A 21,648-nucleotide genomic window follows, 5' to 3' on the forward strand; every position below is an offset into this window, starting at 1 on the left:
ATTAAAGCAAGAATAAAAAAGTGGGATAGCATCAAACTAAAAAGATTCTTCTCATCAAAGGAAACTATCAATAACCTAAACAGGAAGCCGACAAAATGGGAAAGGATCTTTACCACCACCATTCTGATAGGGGGCTAATATCCAGAATATACAAAGAGATCAAAAGACTCTACACTAGCAAAACAAACAACCCAATCAAGAAATGGGCAAATGAACTAAATAGACACTTCACAAAAGAAGAGATACAAAGGGCCAATAGATACATTAAAAGATGTTCTTCATCACTGGCCATCAGGGAGATGCAAATCAAAACTACACTGAGATTCCATCTAACCCCAGTCAGAGTGGCAAGCATAAAGAAATCAAACAACAACAAATGCTGGCGAGGATGTGGGGAAAGAGGAACTCTTTTACACTGTGGGTGGGAATGCAAACTAGTTCAACCACTATGGAGATCTGTGTGGAGATTCCTAAGAAAACTTGGAATAGATCCACCATATGATCCAGCTCTACCACTCCTGGGTATCTTTCCAAAGGGGTTGAATTCAGAGAAATACAGCAACATATGCATACCTATGTTCATAGCAGCACAATTTGTAATAGCCAAAATATGGAACCAACCCAGACCACCATCAACAGATGAAAGGATAGCAAAACTGTGGGAAATACACACAATGGAATTCTATTCAGCCATAAAAAAGAACAAAATTATATCATTTGCAAGAAGATGGAAAGCCCTGGAGAACATTATGTTAAGTGAGATCAGCCAAGCACAGAAGGAAAAGGTACATATGTTTCCTCTAATATGCCCAATCTAGGAAACACAAAGGATACCAGTGGGACTCCAGATAATGGAGGGGAAATACCAGCAAACTTTGAATGGAAAGATAGGAGAGGAGGAAGGCTGATCTTGATTAATGAGGGTCTACATCTGAACATGTGTAAAATTATGAATAAGACATGGTTAACCCAGACAACCATTGGTGGAAGGGGGGAAGGGAAAATGGGGGCGGAGAGGAGAGGGCACCAAATATAGTTTAAATGTATACTATTTATGTCCAATAAAAAAATTGTTAAAAAATTTAATTACTGCTCTAATTAGTAAAATTATAATTAAAGCATTGTGTTTATTCTAATGTGTGGATACATATTAATTACAAAGATATATAATTAGACATTGTGAATATGCTGTGATGAAGTATGTAATGGCAATCTGAGAGCATTTTCTAGAGTAATAAACAAGTTAAAATTCAAGGATGAGAGATTCAAAATGGTGACTGTGGGACACAGCACTTCTCAGTAGTTGAAATAAATAAAGTTCAACTACCAAAAAAGCAGTGTCTTAACCAACAAAATAAATATATCTCAGAAACCAAAACAGATCCAGGAGCCTCGGCGGAAGGCATCAACAAACCCTAAACTGCGGGGGTTGGGGGGTGGGTGTTTGCATCTTATCTGCTGCAGCCACAGCGGGGCCGCTGGTGCCAGTGTGGGCTGTCAGCCCAAATTGCAGTCTCTGGACCTGACTTACACCAATGTGGCAACATAACTCAAGAGGAAAAGTCTTTTGAGGATGGCGACCAAGAAAAGCGGGGCTTAAGAGCCCCGCTAACAACAAATCTCCATTACCACAAAATCTGCGCCTTTCATAGCCAGAAAACACCATCACCAGAGAAACAAAAAAAAATCACCAGGCTCCAGTGAGAAAGTGGACTGAGAACAGAGCCACAGAGGAGATCCTCACGCCCGAGGACATGGCCTCACGCCCGAGGACACGGCAGCAGTGCCATACTGCCGGCGGCACCAGCGAATTCATGGGACAGCCACAGCAAGCCGAGGGGAGCCGCTGCGGAACAGGCAGGCGGGATTTCTCGGCGCACAGGGCATCTAAAGCTCCCAGTGGCTGAGCTCAGCACACGCTACAGGGATTCAGAGTGGAAATCAAAACCAAGAAAAAAAAAACGCCAGCCCCACAGCCGAGGGCGTAGCAGCGGCGCCATATTGCCACCGGCAGCAGCAACACCGAATACACCAAATTCAGTACAGCTACATCTGCGTACTCAAGAACAGTGAGTCAAATTGCGGGCCACAGCGGAGAAATCCCAGTACTGTACTCACTGGGACTTGACCCAGTGGGAAAGGGACGGTAGCAGAGATATCACACCATAGGAGAACGTGCAACCTGGCACCCCACACAGTCTAAAGCAGCCTCTATCGACTCTCTGGGTCGGAGACTCTGTGATACAACCCAGTAAAGGAGTAGTGGGGTCTGAGATACTACAGACTCGAGAACCAGAGCACCTTAAGTGAAGTCATAGTGACCCAAGGGAAGAACCCAGAGAAGGCACAAACTTCCGAAATCATGGGAAAAAGGAATAATACTGGAGCAATGAATGCTCACAACCCCACAACATCAGAACCCGATAAAACAGAAAATCAGAGATTTCTAAAAGATCAAATCAGGAAAATAACTGTAGAAATAATAGAGGTGCTTCGAAAAGAACTCAGAGAGAGCCAAAAAGAGATAAAGGATGCAATTAATGAAGTAAAGGCCTCAATTCAAAGCACAAACAACCGATTAGAACACATGGAGAACAGAATCTCACTCTTAGAAGATGATCATTCCAAAAATGAACGCATAGTTTCTAATCTAGAAAAAAATATCCGACAGCAGGAATCTGATATTGAAGAAATATGGGCCCATTTTAAGAGAGCTAACCTAAGAATAATTGGAATAGAGGAGGGAAAAGAAAGTGAAACCAAAGGGATCAACAATCTCTTCAAGGAAGTAATAGCAGAAAATTTTCCAGACATAGAGCAAGAGGTCGATACGCAGGTCCAGGAAACTTATAGAACTCCCTTTAGATGGGATCGGAGAAGAGGATCCCCACGCCACATAATTGTCAAAATGACCAATGTGGAAGCCAAGCAGAGAATCTTAAAGGCAACAAAAGCAAAGGGCCAAGTGACATTCAGAGGCAAACCAATTAGAATCACTCCAGACTTCCCAAACCTAGTTATGAGAGCCAGAAGGGCTTGGAGTAACATATTCCCAGTTCTGAAAGAAAACAACTTCCAGCCAAAAATTTCCTACCCAGCAAAACTTTCTATCAAATTAGATGGAGAAATAAGAAGCTTCCATGACAAACAGAAACTGAAGGAATTTATGTCTTCAAAACCAGCACTAGAGAAAATACTCAAAGAGATTAACTGCAAAAAGAAATAGGTAACACACTCCAGAACTAAAGAAACAAGATTTTCCATCCAACAGACAACTAAGATTGGTTATCTGTGGAGATTCATTATTTATGTTAGTCTTTTACCTATCTCTAAATTGTATTGTTTGCCTTTATTGTTGTTAATTTTTAGGATTTCTAGTTGGAATATTAATATACCTTCAGATATAGCATTTGGAAATATTTTATCCCATTCTATTAGTAACGGTTAACTCTGTTTACATTGTCTTTGGATATACAATATTTTTTTTTTTTTTAGGGAGTTTGTATACTCTTCTGTTGCCTGTGCCATTGAAATCATAACCAAGAAATCACTACCAATTTCAATGTTGTGAGGTTTTATGACCCAGATTTTCTCCTAAAAGTTTATAGTCTTAAGATTTATATTTAGGTCTTTTATCTATTTTGAGTTAATATTTGTATATGGGATTAGGTAAGGGTCCAATTTTATTCTTTTCCATGTAATTATTATTTTTCAACAATATTTCGTTAAAAGATTAATATTTCCACCACCAAATGTTCGTGGAAACCTTGTCAAAAATAACTTGACAATATAGGGAAGAATTTAGCTCTAGGCTTTTATTTAACTCCAATGGTTTATATATCTTTCTTTAGAATAGTACTACACTGTTTCAATTATTGTAGCTTTATATGGTTTGAAATCAGAAAATATATATCTTCTAGCTTTTTTCCTTTTCAAGATCATTTTGGGTATCTAGAGTCCATATTCCATATTAGGATAGAGTTTTTTTTCTGAAAAATAAATATATAAATATATGATAGTTTCACCTAAAAAATAGAAAAAAAAATATTCTCTGGTAAGAAAGAAAGTAAAAAGAAATATTGAAATGTTATCTTTAAGTCATCAAAAGCTTGGTATCAGACAAATAAAACTGTTATGCGAGATTATCATTTTAAATTTTTGATAAATTGCTATAATACTAGATGTCAATCACTAAGTCAAGCATGGGAGGGAGGGATAGGGAGAGAATGGGGTGGGGATCGGGTGGGGGCTGACTGGGCAATGTGTGCATGTATGTCTACAAAAGTATGTATCCCACTATGATGTATGAATACAGTGCACCAATTAAAAAAAAAAAAAAAGAAGAAAAGTCTTTTGAGGACCCGGGGTGCAAGGGAACCAAGCCACCACCACGCCAGGTTGCCTGCCACCGGTAAGCTGCACAGGCCCGAGAAGGCTCTGGCTCCGCTCCACCCGGTGCCACCCCAGCTACTGCCACCTCCAGCCTCAGCCCAGTGCCACCCCAACCCCAGCACCACCCCAGCCGCTGCCGCCTCTGGACCCAGCACAGCCCCAGCCAGGGCCCCAGCCCAGCCCTAGCCCAACCCCAGCCAGAGCAAGGGCCCAGCCTGCTGCCTCTGGTCCCAGCACAGCCTCAGCCTAAACCCGAGCCTGCATGGTCCCACCCGGGTGACCCAAGGCCCGGCCATAAGAGAGCACAGCCCAGGCCAGCTTACAACCCAAAACAGACTCCGGGACTACCACTAAAGAAATCCAGTAACTTTGACCTGCAAGAGTCACCACAACACACACAAAAGGTGCCATATCAAGCTGCTGACCCAAAAAGGATTTTGGGGAACTGCAATCCTGGCAGCCCCAAGAACTAAGAGTCTGAAAGTGACCATAGAGCTCTAACATCTTAAGCTTCGAGTTCACCCGAGCACCTGAGCGGCACCACTGGTGCACCAGAGGAGGCACCCACAGAGACACTGGGAGACCTGCAAAGTCCCCAACCCGGACCTGGCATATCCCCAGAGAATCAGATATGGAAGAGCTGCCAGCCCTTCAGAGCCCCTGATTGAGCTGCCAGGTAACAGCATGAGCTCAGATGAGCCACAGGAGCCAGTGGGCACGCAGTGAGTGCCACTAGATGCGGCAACAACTGAGGGTGTCAGTATACGCACAGGGGAGCACCTTCAAAATCATTGACAAAGCAAGGGCGCTTAAGGCATGATGCTTACACAGGGCCACAAGAGGTTGCTCCAAGCAAATACAAGACATTGGCACATACACTGTATATTAGTAAAATAGTAGGACTGTTTCCTTTTCTACTCTTTTTTTTATTCTTTTTGTTTGTTTGTTTTATTCTGGTTTTTTTTTTTTTTTTTTGGTTTCTGGGTCTTTTTTTTTTTGGTTTTCAGGTTTTTGGAGGGAGGCTGTTATTCTCTTTATTTCTTCTATTTTTACCTTTATTTGGTTTTCTTGTTTGGATCTTTTATGTCATATCACATGGCTGTTTGTTTTATTTTACCTTATGTTTATCCTGTTTATTCTCTTAACCCTTTTTGTTTTCTCCTGGTGGTCCATTTTTGTTTTGTCGATGCTGCTGTTTATAACTGATGTATAATAGTCTTTCTACCTTATTTTGTTACTTTATCCATTTGTGTGTGTTCCTTCCCCCCACTCCCTCTACAAAAGTCTACAATTTAGACTCTCAACTAGCTTCCTTCAAATCTTTCCCCTTGTCCCATCACTGTATCTCTTTCTTTAACACACAAAGTTTCTCTCATCTCCATACTTAAATATTCTAATAAATACAAGAGTCCTACTATCTAACCTTCTACCATTCTCAACCTGATCCAACCCTATTATACTTAAATTCTTCCACAACCTAATTATATCCTCTACCTTACCCGACTCCTGCACCCATCACCCTAACTACTCCACCATCACCCAATCCTCACCACTCAAAAAAGTACTGCTTACCTGTTGACTCTTCTAAATCCCTACTACTAAGATGGGACTAAACATAATAACCACAAACAATGAGAAAACATCAGAAAAACAGGCCTGAGAATGTTGAAGATCTGAGAACCAAGAATACTGGAGAAATGACAGAAGTCACGAATACTACCTACAAGAAATGCAAGAAGGGAAGTTCCGAATCTTGATCTACAATATGATGAAAGGATTTAAAACAAATCTAGAGGAGACAAAAGATGAATTAGAAACACTAAGAAAGAATAAAAAAGAGGTCTGGAATGAAATGAAAGAGTCAATAAACAAAATGAAGACAGCAATAGAAAGAAATTCTGGAAGATTAGATGAAATGGAAAATAAAATATCACTGTTAGAAGACAGTACATCCTAAACCAAAAGGACAGTCAGCACTATACAGAAATCATTACATCAACAAAACATAACAATCCAGCAAATATGGGACAATATGGAGTGTCCTAACTTACAAATAATAGGCATTGAAGAAGGGATAGAGATACAGACCAAGGGCATCTGTAATCTCTTCAGAGAAATAATTTCAGAGAATTATCCAAACATGGAAAGAGACTTGCACCTTCATGTCCAGGAGACATACAGAACACCATTAAGACAAGATCAAAGAAGGACCTCCACACACCACATAATAGTCAAAATGACCAACATAGTGGCCAAGGAAGGAATCTTAAAAGCAGTGAAAACAAAAGGATAGGTGACATATAGAGGCAAAACAGTAAGAATCACCCCAGACTATACAACCCAGGTCATGAATGCTAAGAGAGACTGGTACAACATGATTCATACCCTGGAAGAAAATAAATCCCAACCAAAACTACTATATCCAGCAAAACTACTATTCATAATTGACAGAGAAACAAAAGTGTTTCAAGATAAACAGAATCTCAAAAAATTCATGAATTCAAGCCAACACTAGAGAAAATTCTTAAAGAAATAAACCATAAGGAAGAAAAAAGAAGCAGACTTCAGAACCAGAGAAGAGAGGAAATTAATAAGTGGGCCATTTAAGTAAAAAAGAAAGACCAAACTACAAAATAGAAGACATAATACAAAATGACAGGAAACAAAATCATATTTCAATAATATCTCTTAACATCAAAGGACTTAACTCACCAATCAAGACATAGACTGGTAATGTGGATTAAAAACCATAATCCAAATATATGCTGTCTGCAAGAAACTCACCTTACAGACAAAGATATTCATACTGAAAGTAAAAGGATGGAAAAAGATATACCATGCTATTGGAGACCAAAAGAGAGCAGGGGTAGCAACCCTGATATCCAACAAAACAGACTTTAAACTAAAACACATCAGAAGAGACAAGTCAGGGCATTTCCTTTTATTAAAAGGAACAATACACCAAGAAGATATAATGATAGTACACATTTATGCCCCAAATGTGGATGCAACCACATTTGTAAAACAAATGAAGGGTTCAGGACATCAGATCTCAAATAGACCCAAATACAATAATTCTGGGAGACTTTAATATGCCTCTCACACCACTGGATCAATCTTCAAGGCAAAAGATGAGTAAACACTCTTTAGAACTAAAAAAAAAACTATAAACTAAATGGACCTAATAGACATTTACAGAATATTTCAGCCAGGAACTACAGAATACACACTCTTCACAGCAGCCCATGGAACCTTCTCCAAAATAGATCACATCCTGGGACACAAAGAAAGTGCCAGCAAATTCAAAAGATGTAATATAATTCCTTGCATCTTTTCAGACCACAACGGAATAAAAGTAGAAATCAACAACAGGAAACTCAAAATAAATTATTCAAATACATGGATATTTAATGATACACTATTGAATATAAATGGGTAAGAGCAGAGATTAGGGAAGAAATGAAGAAATTTATGGAAACAAATGAAAACAGAGACACAACTTACCAAAATCTACGGGACACGTGAAGGCAGTATTAAGAGAAAAGTTTATAGCATTGAGTGCCCACATAAGAAGGACAGAGAATCACCAAGTAAAGGACCTAATGACACAACTCAAGGACCTAGAAAGACTGCAACAGTCTGTTCCAAAAGCCAGCAGAAGGCAAGAAATCATTAAATTAGAGCAGAAATAAATATAATAGAGAACAATAAAAAATTCAAAGAATCAAAAAGCTGGTTCTTTGAAAAAATTAATAGAATTGATAAACCCCTGGCCCCTAATGAAAAGAAAAAGAGAATCAACTCAAATTATTAAAATTAGAAATGAAAAAGGAGACATCACCATAGATAGTGAAGAAATTCAAAAGATTATCAGAAACTACTTTAAAAACGTATACTCCAAGAGACTAGAAAACATGGAATAAATGGATAGATTCTAAGCATAGTTAAACTACCTAAACACAACCAAGAGGACGTAGCAAGCCTAAACCAACCAATAGCAACCAAAGAAATAGAAATGGCAATAAAAATTCTCCCACCAAAGAAAAACCCAGGCCCAGATGGGTTTCCAGCTGAATTCTACAAAACCTTCAGTGAACAACTAATACCAATACTTCAGAACTTGTTCCAGGAAATTGAAAGAGATGGAACTCCCCCAAATTCCTTCTATGAGGCCAGTAGTATCACATTAATCCCCAAAACAAATAAAGATACCTCAAGAAAGGAAAACTACAGACCAATATCATTAATGAACATAGATGTAAAAATTGTAAACAAAATACTAGCCATATGCATTCAAAACCATATCAAGAGAATAATAAGAGAAAGTTGCAGGATACAAAATCAACCTAAAGAAATCAGTGGCTTTTCTTTACGCCAACAATGAATCCACAATGAAAGAAATAAACAAAATTCCATTCACTATAACTGCAAAACCAATAAAATACCTAGGAATAAACCTAACCCAAGATGTAAAAGACCTCTACAACAAAAACTAAAAAACATTGAAGAAAGAAATTGGAGAAGACCTTGGAAGATGGAAAGATCTCCCGTGCTCACGGATAGGCAGAATAATATTTAAAAAATGGCCATTCTGCCAAAAGTAATCTATAGATTCAATGCAATTCCCATTAAAATACCAGCAATATTCTTCATACACCTCGAAAAATCAATCATGAACTTTATATGGAGAAAGAAAAGACCCAGAATAGCCAAAGCAATTTTCAGCCATAAGAACCATGCAGGTGGCACCACAATCCCAGACTTCAAATTATACTATAGAGCAATAGTAGTAAAAACATCATGGTACTGGCACAATAACAGGTATACTGACCAGTAGATTAGAATAGAAGATACAGAAACAAATCCACACACCTTTAGTCAATTAATCTTTGACAAAGGGGCCAAACTCATACACTGGAGAAAAGACAGCCTTTTTAACAAATGGTGGTGAGAGAACTGGCTATCCATTTGTAGAAAGATGGAACTACATCCTTATCTCTCACCAAGCACAGGAATCAACTCAAGATGGATCAAAGACTTAGAAATTAGACCAAAGACTGTGAAGTTATTAGAGGAGAGCATAGGCTCAACACTACAACATATTGGCACAGGCAGTAACTTTCTCAACAAAAACTCCAAAGCTCAGGAAATTAAAGCAAGAATTAACAAGTGGGATAGCATCAAACTAAAAAGTTTCTTCTCATCAAAGGAAACCATCAACAACCTAAAGAGAAAGCCTATAGAATGGGAGAAGATTTTTACCAGCCACCACTCTGATAGGGGGCTAATATCCAGAATATACAAAGAGCCCAAAAGACTCTACAATAGCAAAGCAAACAACCCAGTGAAGAAATGAGCGATTGAACTGAATAGACACTTTACAAAAGAAGAGATACAAATGGACAATAGATACATGAAAAGATATTCTACATCATTAGCCATCAAGGATATGCAAATCAAAACTACACTGAGATTCCATCTAACCCCAATCAGAGTAGCAAGCAAAAATAAATCAAATAACAACAAATGCTGGCAAGGGCATGGGGAAAGAGGAACTCTTTTGCACTGTTGGTGAGAGTGCAAGCTGCTTCAACCACTATGGAGATCTGTGTGGGGATTACTAAAAAAACTGGGAATAGATCCACCATATGATCCAGCTCTACCAGTCCTGGGTTTTTTCCAAAGGTGTTGAAATCAGAGAACTACAGCAACATGTACATACCTATGTTCATAGCAGCACAATTCATAATAGCCAAAATATGGAACTAACCCAGGTCTCCAACAACTGATGAATGGATTGCAAAGTTATGGGAAACACACACAATGGAATTCTATTCAGCTATAAAGAAGAACAAAACCATGTCATTTGCAAGAAGATGGAAAGTTCTGGAGAGCATTATGTTAAGTGAGAGCAGCCAATCACAGAAGGAGAAGGGATATGTTTCCTCTAATATGCCCAAACTAGGGAACAGGGGATACCAGAGGGACTCCAGATAATGGACGGGAAATCTCAGCAAAGTTTGAATTAAAAGATAGGAGAGGAGGAAGGCTGAACTTGATTAATGAGGGTCTACATCCGAATATGTGTAAAAGTATGAATAAGGCATGGTTACCCTGGACAATCATTGGTGGGAGGGGAGGAAGGGAAAATGTGGGTGGGGGGAGAGGGCACCAAGTATAGTTTAAATGTATACCATTTATTTTCAATAAAAATTCACATAAAAATTCAAGGATGCGTAGCTATTAACTGTGTGAAGGCAAAGAAAAAGATGAATAAGAAAGAATAATATATGTAAAGTGCTCTGGATATAAAGAACCATAATATATTTAAATAGCTAAAAGACATTTAATTGTAGCTACCAAGAAGACCCTAAGAGGTGCCCCAAAAGAGAGGAGGCTGAGAGGAACACCAGAGCCAGGAGGCTACCATTTTTTGAGAAATTGAAAGCCTTTTAGAAAATGTTATATTAACAGCCATTTGAAGAATGGGTTGAAGTGAGACATATGACCATTCAGATAATTCAAAACAGAGGATATTTCAGGAGTCTTGCTGAGAAATACAGGTAGGCTAAAGTTAGTAAGTAGAAACTGAATGAAGGATAAGTTATTAATAGATTTTTGCAACTCCAAATCAATGAAACTTGCTAAGAATGAATCGAGGAGGAATAAGGTCTCCTTCTAGTCTAGGTAACTGGATAATGGCCAGGCATTACCATGCAAAGAACATGGGAATCCAGGATCCAGGAAGTCTGTTGGTAGGGTGGGAGGAGGAAAGCTGAAGAAATGCACAGGATGTTTGTGACATGTGGATCCCTGTCCTCATGAAAAAACAAACAATTAGTTGGAACTCTGAGAAGTCTGAGCTGGAGACAGAAATTTGAAAATCAGAGGCAAATTTGCAAATCATGGTCACAAAAATGGTAAAATTATCCAAGGAAATTTAGAGATGGGAAGCACAGAGTACAATAAGGCAGCAAGAGAGATGCAGAAATACAGTCACAGCAGAAGAAGAAATCCAGGAATGCAGTGACACTGAATCCAAGAGGAGGCAGTGCTGCCAAATAGAGGTGGTAAAGACAGTGACAAGAGCTCCCAAGGAAGCAGACAATTAGGTAAAAACAAGTCCTGGTTTATTTCCATTGAGTTGAAAGATATGAAGGGAAGTGAAGCCTTTAGCAACAGAGTGAAAAGAGAAAAGCCATATTCAGTTCAGGAATTGGTTAGTGGGAATGAAAGAATAGTGGCATCCTCTGTAAAACACTAAGGAAGTGTGATGTTGAAAGGGAAAAACAAGATAGGGCTTATTATATAGGACAAGAAATGGGATCAGGAAAACATGTTCTATGGTAGTGGTGATTTGAATTAGGATGGAAAGTTTACAAAGAAAAGGAGAAGCTAAAATCCTAGGGAAGAAAATGGGTAGTCATCTATGTGAAGAACTAGGAAAAATGGCTACAATGAATAGTTTCATAAATAAAAAAAAGTTAAAAACAGAAAATTAAATACATAGAATTGCAAAAAAAACTACTATACTCAAACAATTATTAAAATACTTTTTAAGCTAGCAATTTTTATGGAACCATTGATATATTCTAATGGTGAGTTTTAAACTATTAACAGTTTGAAGTGGTGGTGAACATGAACATTTTGATATATCTGAAACAGCTGCAATGTGATATAAAAATAACTGATTTTTGTTGGTGGTAAGAGCGCAGACATAATAAGTACTCTGGCAATTGTCTACACTCAAAATTAAAGAAAATGCCAAATTCCACTTAGAGGTTACTGAAAATAAAGAAGCCTTTTTACTGATACACATTCATAGACTCACTGAATTCTATTTTCTACATAACTTTTTAAAATTGATGCATTGTAATTATACATCATTATGAGGTGCAGGGTGACAGAAGCATCCATGCCCCCCTCCCTCCTTCTCAAGTTTGGCTCAGTGACTGACTTTGATATGCCACTGGACTTTATTAACCAGCCTCTGTCTAAAATAACCTGGGTTGAAACTTGAAGGCTGTAGGAGAGAATGATATTCATGCTAATAAATTCCAAGGCCTGAAATAGAGAAATGGAAGTTACTATGACAGTCTGTGATGTTCAGAATGAGTTAATCTGTGAAAAGGAGGGCAGTAGTTTGGGGAGCTACCATTTCTGAAAGAAAAAAAGAAGATATGAAATTGTGTGCATGAGTGGAATAAAGTTGACCAGAGAGACCTAAAATTGCTTTTAGCAATGGTGGCCTGATTGAAATCACTGATATTGAATTATGGTAATAACAGTGAACATAAACCAGAATCTCAACTATGTGAGTATATTTTGTGTATGTACATGCCTAATATGTCTAGAAATTAATAGCAAAATAACAAAAACTAAATGGAAGTTTAATAGTATGTCATTTTTAAACATTTTTCTTCATTCTTTTTCTTGACTTTTCAAAATTTTTTTCAATAAAGACATAGTACTGAGCAAGACTCATAAGTTGCCATCAGAATTCATGACCCAGTATTTTTGACAAGATACAAAAATATATCTTTTTTAGTTAACAAAAATGCATATTCCAAAGCAAGATAAATTTATTTTTAAATCCTGGCAAAGGCATTAGGTATTAATACATAATTAAAAGTTTTGAGTGCAAATATTTGGAGAAAATGTTGCAGCTTTTTCTACCAGAAAGTATAGCCACTCCCTAGAGCAGATTAAAATGAATATTTTTTCACAGATTAAAACATTTTAGTAAAATAGAATCTATATAATATGGGTGATCCTCTGTGCCTGCTTTTTCAAATAAATTCTTTGAACATACAGGTTTGAAAGGAATTATTTTTTATAATACTTTTTATTGGCATACTGCTAAAAGTAGGGCCCCAAAGTGCTCCACTTCTCAAAATAATATAGCCTATTACTTAGCTAGTCCTGTCTATTCAGTAAATACCATAAATCCAAAGCTCAGTAGGTATAATTCAAAAACTCCTACAAACGTCAACTGCCACTGTAATTTCTACCCCATATTTTTATAATGGACCTCACAGAGGAAATAAGTGCTATTTTTTCCATAAAATATGTCCCTTTGAAACTTCCAGGTCATATTTTTACTACAATTCTTAGTTGCAAAAATATATAGAAAAGTTAGTGCTAAACAGGTGAATGCCAATGTAGAACAGATTGAGTATTCTTCCATATTACCACTGTGTATAATAGAAATTTTAGGATTGTTTTGCTGCATTAATATTACAATTTTAGATACTTTAAATAAATTATGTAATCTACTTACTCAGCATAATATAATATATAATGTAGTAAGGTCAAAAATATGTACAATAATAAGACAGATTTTATTAGTCCCACAGATGTGCCACTTACTAATTACTCTTTAAACCATTCACTTCTTAAATCATGGATACTTTTCTAGTTGGTTTATTTCTAACACAAACATAATTCCCATTACTCACACAAAAGTTGTGCTATTACACAGTCATATCAAGTCCCAGTATATGTCCATTCCCTACACACCCACTCCACCTTGGCTCAAACTTACTCATAAGATGAAAATCCTCTTTGTTTCCATGTTGGTTAGTTGGTCGGTTGTTTGGTTGATTTTGATAATCAGAAACCTAATTTCTCAGCAGGGCTTGGTGGTACATGCTTGTAATCCCCATACTTGGGAGACTGAGACAGGAGGATCACAAGTTCCCAGCCAGCCTCAGGTACTTAGTGAGACCTCCACAACTTAGCAAGATCCTGTTTCAAAACAGGATCTTGCTATATTTTCTGGTAGAATCAGGTTTGGGGTATAGCTTGGAGGTAGAATGCCCCTTTGTTCAGTCTCCAGTACTTCAAAAAGGAAAATAATCTTTCTCATTACATTTTAGTTTAAAAGCTTCCGCCATTGAAAAAAGTCCCTTCATCTGTCAGTCAGAATTAATCTTCCATTGTCCTGGCTGTCACAGCAAGTCACTTAAACCTCTAGTCAAATCTATAACCTCATTACAACCTGTCACTCTTTTATCTCCTATACTATAGCTATGTCATATTTATGTCATTTTATCTTCAGAATCTATTTCTGTTCTTTGTTCTAGAAAGATGCATAAGACATTTTTGTGAAATTATATTGACTGTTAGGTTCACCTCTCACTGAGTTGGGTTCTATCCTGTTTGACCAATGACAGTTTGGTGTGAAAGCCTCAGAGGATTTGGTACTGAAAAGTAGGAGCAAAGCAGTATTTGGGAATTAGCAGTGTTCCCTGAAGACCTATTGGAGAACAAAGGAGCCTCGGTTATCATTACCATGACTATGTGACCTACTCAAGCCTTAGGGAGGCGCCTGCATTCTCTACCATACAGAGAAGCCATACAGAGAAGCCAGGGAAATGTCAGCACCTGCAAAAGCAGCTGTAATGAAACAGTGGGCCACCTCATATGCAAGCCCGCTCTTGCCCATCTAACTTTGTTTCCATCAGGCTCAATTTGCCTGGTATCTGACATTTTTTCTTTTTCACTTCAAATCAAACCTAAAGAAAATTCTTTCTCAGCTTTGCAACCAAACATTTTAGAAATGAAGATAACCACAAGCTTGTCTGCATTATCACGAGTATGCAGTAAAGACTGGAAATTTAAGCAATGTGCCAATGTCTGTTTCAACTTATGCACTTTTTACCAAATTTTTATTCTAAAATTATGTAACATTTATCATTTTATGAGAAAACAAACACATCACACACACATATTTTCATAAAAATTAACTTTACAACTGACTTTTTTTGAAGCACCAACGATCACATGAAGATCCAGCTGCCCTGAGGTTTAATTTCTATGAAGTTATTACAACAGGAAATTGGGCACCATCTGACTTAAAAACTTTGCAGAGGAGATGCCTGGTGCCTGGATGGTATGCAGTCCACATAGAAAGATGGCTCACTTACTTCCCTACTTCCCAGGTAATGTCCTAAAACTAATTTCCTCTATTTATCATCTCATTATTATGCTGCACGGACAAATAGAAAATGTGAATGAACACTGCCACAGAGAGTAATGTATTCTTACAAAATAGTGATGTGAGGAAGAAATACGTTTTTTTTTTTACATTTTTAATTTTACCAATACTATTGAAATATTGTTCAATGGCTCTGAAACACATTCCTGAGATCCTCTTTTGAATAGTACCTGGTCTCAGAATAAGTTCTCCCAAAAAGTATTTCATATGGTTCACAGGCAACAATTCTCAACCACTATCAGAGCAGCCAGTTCATAACAATGTAGAACTGCATGTGCATATTCTCCCTGCCTATCCTGTGGACTTTTGTTAAGGACAGAAGAACTCATGTACTAGATGGCCACCATGGGTTTCTGTAAGATATCCAGGAATACATAATAGAACCAGAAGTCAGGATTTGAAGAAAGCACCCATATCTCTTATAGTCTTCACTCCAGCTCAGATCACAATTGAAGCCTCAGCAAATGGATTCTAGACATTAAAAAGTGTCATGGTTATTAAACATTCCTCAAGTAAATCTGATATTTTAGGGCAATGAAGCAAGATCATAAGTCAATAACAAACAATTTATTCTGCCCTTGTAATCACTTGTAAGAATAGAGGGTTTTTTGTTTGTTGTTTGTTTTTGTTTTTGTTTTGATCTAGACAGCCACTATTTCTCAGCCTTTCACTTTAGGAATTTGGGGAGCTGATAGTTAACCTGATTCCATGCTGATGAAAATCCTATTCTATTGAAGCACTAAATCAAGGCAGTGCTATATTTATTTCTGATTTAGGATAAAGTAAGTTAATGGCTATAACTTAATAACTCACAAAAAATTGCCTAAGAATATAAGAATTGTTAATATTAAAATGTGCTATAAGTAGTGCATGTTTTCTTCCTGTTACAAGTGACTTAATTCACTAGTGCCATCTCACCTCATGGAAGGCACCCAATTGTCTATTTAGTCCTATTCTTCATGAACTGACTATTTTTGACATTACAGTTGCTAATTATTGATGGACAACAGCTGAGATCTGACCCAGCTACTGTGATGGATGAAGTCCAGAAGTTTCTGGGAGTTACACCTCATTATAATTACTCTGAAGCATTAACGTGAGTCTATTCTCATGCTTGATTTCATTTCCATTATTTGCCATCATAAATTATCACAGGTAGGTGTGTATATAGCATCATTAATACTAACTGAATTTACATATCATTTTGCTACTCAAAAGCAGTCAAAGAAATATTTTCATTACTCATGTAGCATCTCCCTTTTGAATGCCAGGAATATTTTATCTTATAAAGTATTATAGATATTTTATATTATGATAAATTCCCCTATTTGAAAGCTTTCCTCAACTATCAGTTTGGTTAACTAAGTGTGTGTGTGTGTGTGTGTGTGTGTGTGTGTGTTGCTGGAGATTAATCAAGAACATTTTAAGTTAGATCTATACCCCTAGCCCCTTTTTAATTTTTAAATTTATTTTATGTGGATCATATTGAAAATGACATATTTTCAGACTGTGCTTGGTGCCCTCTCCTCCCCCTACTTTGCCTCCCCCCATCCCAACAATGAATATCCAGGTTGATCATGCTACTTTCATACTTTTATACATATTTGAATGTAGCTCCTCCATTAATCAACATCAGCCTTCTTCCTCTCCTACCCTTCCATTTCAGCTTTGCTGAAGTTTCCCCTCCATTATCTGAGGTCTCTCTGGTATTCCTAATACTCCTTAATGTGGGCATATTAGAGAAAATATATGTTCCTTCTCTTTCTATACTTGGCTGATCTCACTTAACAATGTTTTCCAGGTCTCTCCATCTTCTTGAAAATGGCATGATTTTGTTATTCTTTATAGCTGAATAGAATTCCATTGTGTGTATTTCCCATAATTTTGCAATCCATTCATCTGTTGATGGAGACCTAGGTTGGTTCCATATTTTGGCTATTACAAATTGTGCTGCTATGAACATGGGTATGCATATGTTACTGTAGTTCTCTAATTTTAACCCCTTTGGAAAAATACCCAGGATCATATGGTAGATCCATTCCTGGTTTTCTAAGGAATCTCCACACTGATCTCCATAGCGGCTGAACTAGTTTGCATTCCAACCAACAGTGTAAAGGAGTTCCTCTTTCCCCACATCCTCACCAACATTTGTTATTATTTGATTTCTTTATGCTTGCCACTGTGATTGGGGTCAGATAGAATCTCAGCGTAGTTTTGATTTGCATCTCTCTGATGGCTAATGATGTTGAACATCTTTTCATGTATCTATTGGCCATTTGTATCTCTTCTTTTGTGAAATGTCTATTCAATTCAGTTACCCATTTCTTGATTGGGTATTTGTTTTGCTAGAACAGGGTCTGATTAATTGCTGAAGCAGGCCTCAAACCTGCGATCTTCCTCAGTCTTTTATGTACTGGGATTACAGGCCTGTGCCACCAAGCTCAGCTAAACTAAACATTTTACAAGAACTCTGCAGAAAATGACTTAGAAATTGAATCTGCAAAGGTGAAAAAAGATATAGTATTTCTCTGAGTAATTCACAAATTGAAAATTTAACATTGATGACCAGAATTTCCTCTCTAAAAATGAGAAATTTGGGGGAATAATTGAGAGTGAAGCAAATTAATGTTTTCTGCATTTAATTATTTATAACCAAATACAATGACGTATAATGTTGCAGTTGTCTACTTCTTGTACATTGGCAGATAAGGACAGCTTTATCTGGATTGTAAGGTCATGAATGAGTCCGGACACAACCAGGTTGCTTGCTTTTACCCATAGCTGAGGCCATGACTGGGAAGACTTGACCATCTGGGTATGCTCAAATCTTTGGCTCATAGACTGGGATGACTCAAAGGCTGAGCTCAATAAAATAAAGTCTTCAGGGGCCCTTACTGGTGCTTGATTTTCTCACAGTCACTGTGTTCCAAGAGCAAGTGACATGTCAAGGGAATGTGTGGTCCCAGAAACCCAGGGACTTCTCTGGCCTGGATTAGCAAGTCACACAGCATTGCTATGCTGCATTATGGCCACGGTGGTCACAAGAAAGGGAGACAAGTTTCCACCACTGGATAAGGAAAGACAATGGTGCTACAGAGGAGCATGTGGGACTGGAGATATTGTTGCAGATATCTTGGGGAAATAAAATCTGAAATGTATCAAGGTACTTAAAATAGGGAAACCGGAAGTGGTGGTACACGCTTGTAATCCCCGTGCTTGGGAGGTTGAGACAGGAGGATCCCACAAGTTTGAAGCCAGCCTTAGCTGGCTTAAGAGACCCTGCTTCCAAATAAAATATAAAATAGGTCTGAGAGTGTAGCCCAGAGGTAGAAGATCCCCGGGTTCCATCCTCAGTAATACACACACACACACACACACACACACACACACACACACACACACAAAATAATAATAATAATAATAATAATAATAATAATAATAATAATAAAATGGGGAAAATGAGCTGGGTTCGGTGGTGTACACCTGTGATCTCAGAACCTGGAAGGTTGAGACAGAAGAATTACAGGTTTGAGGCCAGCCTCACCAACTTAGTGAGGCTCTCAGTAAATTCATGAGACCCTGTTTCAAAATAAAAAATTGAAAAGGGGTTAAAGATGTAGCTCAGAGGTAGAATGCCCCTGGATTCAATCTCCAGTACCAAAATAAATAAATAAAGTGTTAAAAATGTAAAGAAGCAAAAATAAAACCTCCAAGTAGCCAAAACATACTGTAAAAGGCATAAATTTTACCCATAAATAGTCCCCCAAAACATCTGATATAAAGCCTATTGAATTTTAGATGAAATTCTAACAAGCCTGATTATATAATTTCCCAGTTCACAGTAGATTAGAATCAGCAATTAGACAATTAGAGAAGGTAATGGAGGGACAGGAAAAGCAGTAATAAGATTGGGTTGCTCCTTATCCACTAAAACAACCCTAATGAAGTTTTTACCTGCACATGGAAATAACAACACAAGTTATGCCCTGTTGATTAAGTAGGAACATCTTATAATGTGTTTTGCTTTAATAGTTATTGATGTTGACACACCTTTTCCTGAAGCAGTGTGGGCAATGCTTTTATCCTGTTTACTACAAATAGTTGTCTACAGTCTGACAAACCTGTAATATACTTTGAGAGAGTGATTACAAACTACAAAAAACATGGATTTTAATATATCTCACATATCACAAAATTATTAACTATAGTGATATTCAGTGTAATAAAAGAAGTCAAATGTCAGCTAACTCTTGTCATAAAATTTGCCTAACAGTTATTTGAGATGTTTTCCATATTAATTTCACAATTCTATGCCTACTAAAATAAAACCACAGAATAATGAGTTGGTAGAACTTTGGGGAGGGGGATATTGGGAATTTAACTCAGGGGCATTCTACCTTTGAGCATATCTCCTGCCCTATTTTAATTTTTAGTTTGAAACAGGGTCTTACTAAATTTCTGAGAGCCTCACTAAATTGCTGGGGTTGGCTTTGAACTTGTGATTCTCTTGTCTTGGCCTCCAAGTACTGGGTTTACAGGCATGTGCCGTCATACTCAGCTGAGTTGATAGAACTTAGAAAAGACAAATTCCTTGATTAAACTTTGGGCATAAAAAGTTGTCCATGCAATAAGTGAAAACAGGATAGAAAAATCGTGGATGCAAGGTTATAAAACCCTCTTTTAGAAAATGACTTTTAGTATTCTAGATGATTCTCCTTCCTCAGGTTGTACAAAGCTTTGCTTCCCCACAGCTGCAGAAAGGAGAGACTGCAGAGCACACTAAGACGCCCCCCTCCCCCATGCTACCAGGAAGCAAGGAAAGGCTCTTGGTCTGCAGATAAATATCTTGACTTTGTTGCTGGTGCTGTATTTTACCTTAATGCAGTTAAATATTCTCATCTTGAGGCAGAAAATGCTGTTTGGGGCACTGTTAACGTCGACATCCTCATCTCATTTTGCACAACACTGAATTGTTTTTCCTCTTGGGAAATTAATGAAAACTGGAGAAAGGACTGTGATAGGCAAGGTGCAGATTGAAAAATTCAGATTGGAAATGACTCTGTCTTCCTTTTATCCATTTAACTAGTGATGTATTTAATTTTAATTGATAACATGTACTAGGACAACTTGGACTGCAAGGATCAGGTCTCCAATAATAGGTTGGGCAGGGAACTGTGAAGAAAATTTCCCTCTCACCCTAAATGAGTTCACATATGTGAGCAGCAAATTGCAGGTGCACCAGTATTATAGGAACGGGCCCAGGGCAAGAAAATATTCTGCAACTAATTAACTTTACATCCCAGTCAATTATGCTTCATCCTTCTAAAACATCTGCTGAGCAACAAAAATGCAAACCTTTTCGATGTTTTATGCATGCAGTAAGTCCCATAGCAATAAATTTAAAATTTTCCTTCTTACTTGGTTTATTCTTTTATTTTCCCTACCTTGTTAATCCTAAACAAAAATTCTTACATATTTGAATTTAAAAAAACAGCTAAGCCATATATCCTTTCCTCTGTGGCTTAGTGCTAACCATGGGAGCAATACATTAGAATTGTCTTTAAGAGTAGAGGGATCTGAAATCACCAAGAGAATTATCTGCCTTCAACAAAAGAAAAGACGTGTTGTCTTATCTTCTGATCACCTTTTTGTATGGTTTCTATTTTGTGTCTAAAAACAATATTAAACATATATATATATATGTATATATATATATATTTTTTTTTAATGGTATGGGGGTGGAACCCAGGGGCTTTCTACCTCCAGGCTATACTCCCAGACCTATTTTACACTTTATTTGGAAATAGGGTCTCACTAAGTTGCTGAGCGCCTCACTAAGTAGCTGAGCCTAGCTTCAAACCTGTACTATCCTCCTGTCTCAGCCTCCCAATTGCTGGGATTACAAACATGAGCCACCATGCCCAGCTTTAAGTTATATCTTTATGCTCTTCAAATTGAATACTTTGATCTGTAAAAATAATACAGTATTTTTAAAATCAGAATGTATATTTATTTTCAAAGAAGTATACCCACATTACATTCAGCCTCTTTAATGTACACCATATAGGATGATCTCAAAGAAATTTGTCAATGTATTTTGATAGGAACATCACTTTTATAAATACATACAATTTTCTAAAAGTATTATAAATGGGGTAAAATTTTGATGTTGATTCTTGATTTTTAATAATTTCATAGGTATAATATGGAAATTAAGTTAATTTCAACATAAAATTGAACTGAAGACATGACTTTTT

At 37.3% G+C, this 21,648-nt stretch overlaps 1 protein-coding gene across 1 annotated transcript in view; it reads left to right on the forward strand.

Annotated features, from left to right (window-relative positions):
- Positions 1-21,648, forward strand: part of LOC308264450 (bifunctional heparan sulfate N-deacetylase/N-sulfotransferase 4) — a gene marked incomplete at both ends in the record, with an annotated part of 325,680 nt that overhangs the window by 301,507 nt on the left and 2,525 nt on the right. The window contains 2 exons of the mRNA XM_080697735.1: positions 15,165-15,335; positions 16,378-16,487. Of these exons, the coding sequence (XP_080553861.1) occupies positions 15,165-15,335; positions 16,378-16,487 (281 nt within the window). The remainder of the gene's footprint in view (positions 1-15,164; positions 15,336-16,377; positions 16,488-21,648) is intronic.

The sequence above is a fragment of the Muscardinus avellanarius genome (assembly GCF_963383645.1).
Source record: "Muscardinus avellanarius genome assembly, chromosome: 6".
In the NCBI taxonomy this organism is placed as follows: domain Eukaryota; kingdom Metazoa; phylum Chordata; class Mammalia; order Rodentia; family Gliridae; genus Muscardinus; species Muscardinus avellanarius.